Genomic DNA, 2,877 nt, shown 5'->3' with positions numbered 1-2,877 from the left:
AGGGGGTTGGACTAGATACCTCCTGAAGTCCCTTCCAACCCTGATAGTCTATGATTCTGTGGTAAGACTGGTAGAGTGATCCAGGAGCACACACTTGTTACCAGCTTGGTGAAATCTAATTACAGAACACACCACTAGTTTTCGGACAGTCTGACCTGAGATTGGCACACTCAGTTGTAAGCCATACAGTCTTACTTTGCCCCAATATTTTTCAGTGGGTTGCAGGTTCATTGACCATTTGCCTTGTAGAAGAGGTAAGGGGGAATGTGGAGATTCTGGCAGCTGGCTGGGGACACTAGGAGCTTTGGGGATCAGTAGGGAGTTCACACGTCAGTGCCATTGGTTCTGGCTGTCCTGCTGCAGATTCAGGCAGGGAGGGCTACAGCACTTACATGCCATTCACCTCTCTTCACAAACAAGGCAGAGAGTGACTCATTACTGGGTCCTAGAGGAAGTGCTGCAGGATCCCAGAATACCTAGGCCCCTGCATATGTCCAGCAGCAGAGCTCTCATTGCAGCCCCAGAAAAGTCCATTCCAGTCCTCTGCTCTTCCTTAACATAAGACACTGCCCACTGACTGGGCTAAGCAGTTCTCCGGCTGCACAGCCAATACCACGAGCTCATCACAGAACTCATGGTACTTATAGTTCCAGAGCAGTGCTGGTCTCTGGCAAGGGCTACGGACAGAACTGCTCTCCAGCCCCCTGCAAGGCATCTCACCTCTGCTTTCAGCTGTTCACAGATAGCTGCATATTTAGTGATGTGGCAGTCCAGGCTCAGCACGTTACTCTTCAGCTGCAGGGTGGAAAGGGGGCGGGGAAGGAGAGAGGGTTAAAGAAACAGAGGCAGAATAGCCCTGGTCTGTGGAGAGAACTGAGAGGCCAGTGGGTCCTGTTGCTGAGTCCCAGTCCCTCTATGAGTTAGTTTAAGCAGAGCAACTGGGATACCCCTGCAATGCAGGGAACACCATTAAGGGACAATTCTGAAAGGAGAAGCTCCCTTTCATGGTCACTAATGCCCGTCCATGAAGTGATGCTTGGCTTCAGCCAATGCTCACATCTCCTCCAGACTGAGCTGCAGCTCCAGCTGTGCTTGTTCCCAGAGCAGGCACAGATACGAGGACTGGATAGTTCAGAGATCCAAATGTCTACTAGTGGGTTAACTGAGCTAAGAGCCCTTTAATTATCCAGAGGCACTATGGTAGGTTATGAAGCTCATGGAGCCAGCTTTTGCCCCCGCCCACTTGCCAACAGCCTCTCAACAGAGTGGCACTGTACAGAGAGAGGTCTGTACACAGATGTGCGGGACTCACCGACAGCTTGATCTCCTTGGCCCGATTGGCATACTTGAGTGTGTTGTAGGTGTCCTCATAGGCGAGTGCAGACGGGCTGATGGCAGCAATCATGATGGTCCGGCAGTTGCCCCCAAGAGAATCCTTCAGCAGGCGTGTGAGCTTACTGTCCCTGTATGGGATGTGGGACTTCCTGCTCTGTTTGGAGAGATCAGGGGACTCACCTCAGCTGTCAGGTATCTCTAAGAATCCTCGAATGCTAATATCCTAATTCTCAGACTCATTCCCATAAACCCAGGCGAGGAAGCAAGTGCCTGAAGAGGCAGTTGATCCAACCCTGTTTTACCACAGTTAATGTCAGAGACTGTTCCTAATCCCACGAAGTCTTCCTGAGCTAGATGTGCCAATATCCTGCAGCAGAGAGCTCCTTAGGTTTATCAGACAAGGAAATACCTTATGTCAAGTGTCCTTTTAACGCCCCCTGCCCTTTGGTGGTGTAAGGGTGGATCGAGGCGTTACCTTTGCATCAGCCAGGGCGTTGATGACGTTAATCAGGGCCAGCAGTGAACGGTTGATGTTGGCGCCCTCTCGGAGCCGCTCTCCCTTTGTGTTGGTGGTTGATGCTCGCTCCGAGCCTGCGAGGTCTATCAGGCTCATCTTGGCCACCTGCACATCCTGAGTGATGCCAACGACACGGTCCTGCTGCTTCACATAGATCTGCGAGGACCGGAAGAAAAGATAAAGATAGTGAGGAAAGATAAGGCGAGGCCTCAAGACCTGCTCAGCCCAGTCAGCAGGCAAAGTCTTATCGAAGGGGACAGCAGAGAACTGAATAGGAACTCTCCTGGGGTCTGATAAGGTCACCACTCAAAGGATTCAATGCAGGACTAGCCATCATCACAAGCAATGAAAGCAAGAGCATGTGTTTCCTCTCCACTCACTGATCTACGGTGCCATGTTGCCAAGCTACAGGTCAACTATCTTCCCCCTACTGAGGGTCTAGAGGAGAGAAAATACTGCCTAGTCTTCCCCACACTCAGTTCTAGGATCTCGCAGGCTATAAGGCCAACTCTGATTGGTCTCAGGTTGTGGGAGGAGAACTTGTAATGGATACAGGGTTAGCATGTGTATGTCTGTATCAGTCTGCAAACTCCATCTAGATTGCAATTTTACTGCACCTTCGCTTTTGCCTTTTACCCTCCATCATATTGGGACGGGATATCTAGAAGGTATTAGTAGAGACCTTGCCCACTAGCGGTGGGTTAACAAGAAAGCAATCAAAAGTCACTAACCTGGATGGTCTTCCATTCAAATGGAAGTGTCCTAGAACAATAAGCTGCCCCTTGGGTGGTGGGCTTATCAGGGGGACCAGTGCCCCCAGTCTGAACTGCAGATGGGCTGTAACCAAGCAATGACACACCGGACAAGGGACTTGAAGTTCACTGGGCGGGTGGGGGCACCTGACAGACAGTAGCGTAGCTAGGGGCGGAGCGGGGCAGCGGCCGCTCCCTCACTGAGCACAAGTGGAGCCGTGTCAATTTCTTGGCGCCTTTGTACTAACCAAGGGGAGCGATTAAAAAAAAAAA

The 2,877-nt window shown here is 51.1% G+C and overlaps 1 protein-coding gene across 1 annotated transcript; it reads right to left on the bottom strand.

Moving 5' to 3' along the window:
• Positions 1 to 720: 720 nt before the first annotated feature.
• On the bottom strand, positions 721 to 2,008 carry LOC116816223 (kinesin-like protein KIF18B; the record flags this gene model as incomplete). Its single annotated transcript, XM_032765272.1, has 3 exons — positions 721 to 795; positions 1,313 to 1,489; positions 1,811 to 2,008. Coding segments are annotated over 3 exons (450 nt in total), but the record flags the coding sequence as incomplete, so codon positions are not given.
• Between the last annotated feature and the right edge of the window lie 869 nt (positions 2,009 to 2,877).

The sequence above is a fragment of the Chelonoidis abingdonii genome, unplaced genomic scaffold (assembly GCF_003597395.2).
Source record: "Chelonoidis abingdonii isolate Lonesome George unplaced genomic scaffold, CheloAbing_2.0 scaffold2462, whole genome shotgun sequence".
NCBI classification, from domain to species: Eukaryota; Metazoa; Chordata; order Testudines; family Testudinidae; genus Chelonoidis; species Chelonoidis abingdonii.
Note: the sequence above shows the minus strand (reverse complement) of the source record. Positions and strands in the feature narration are given on the sequence as shown.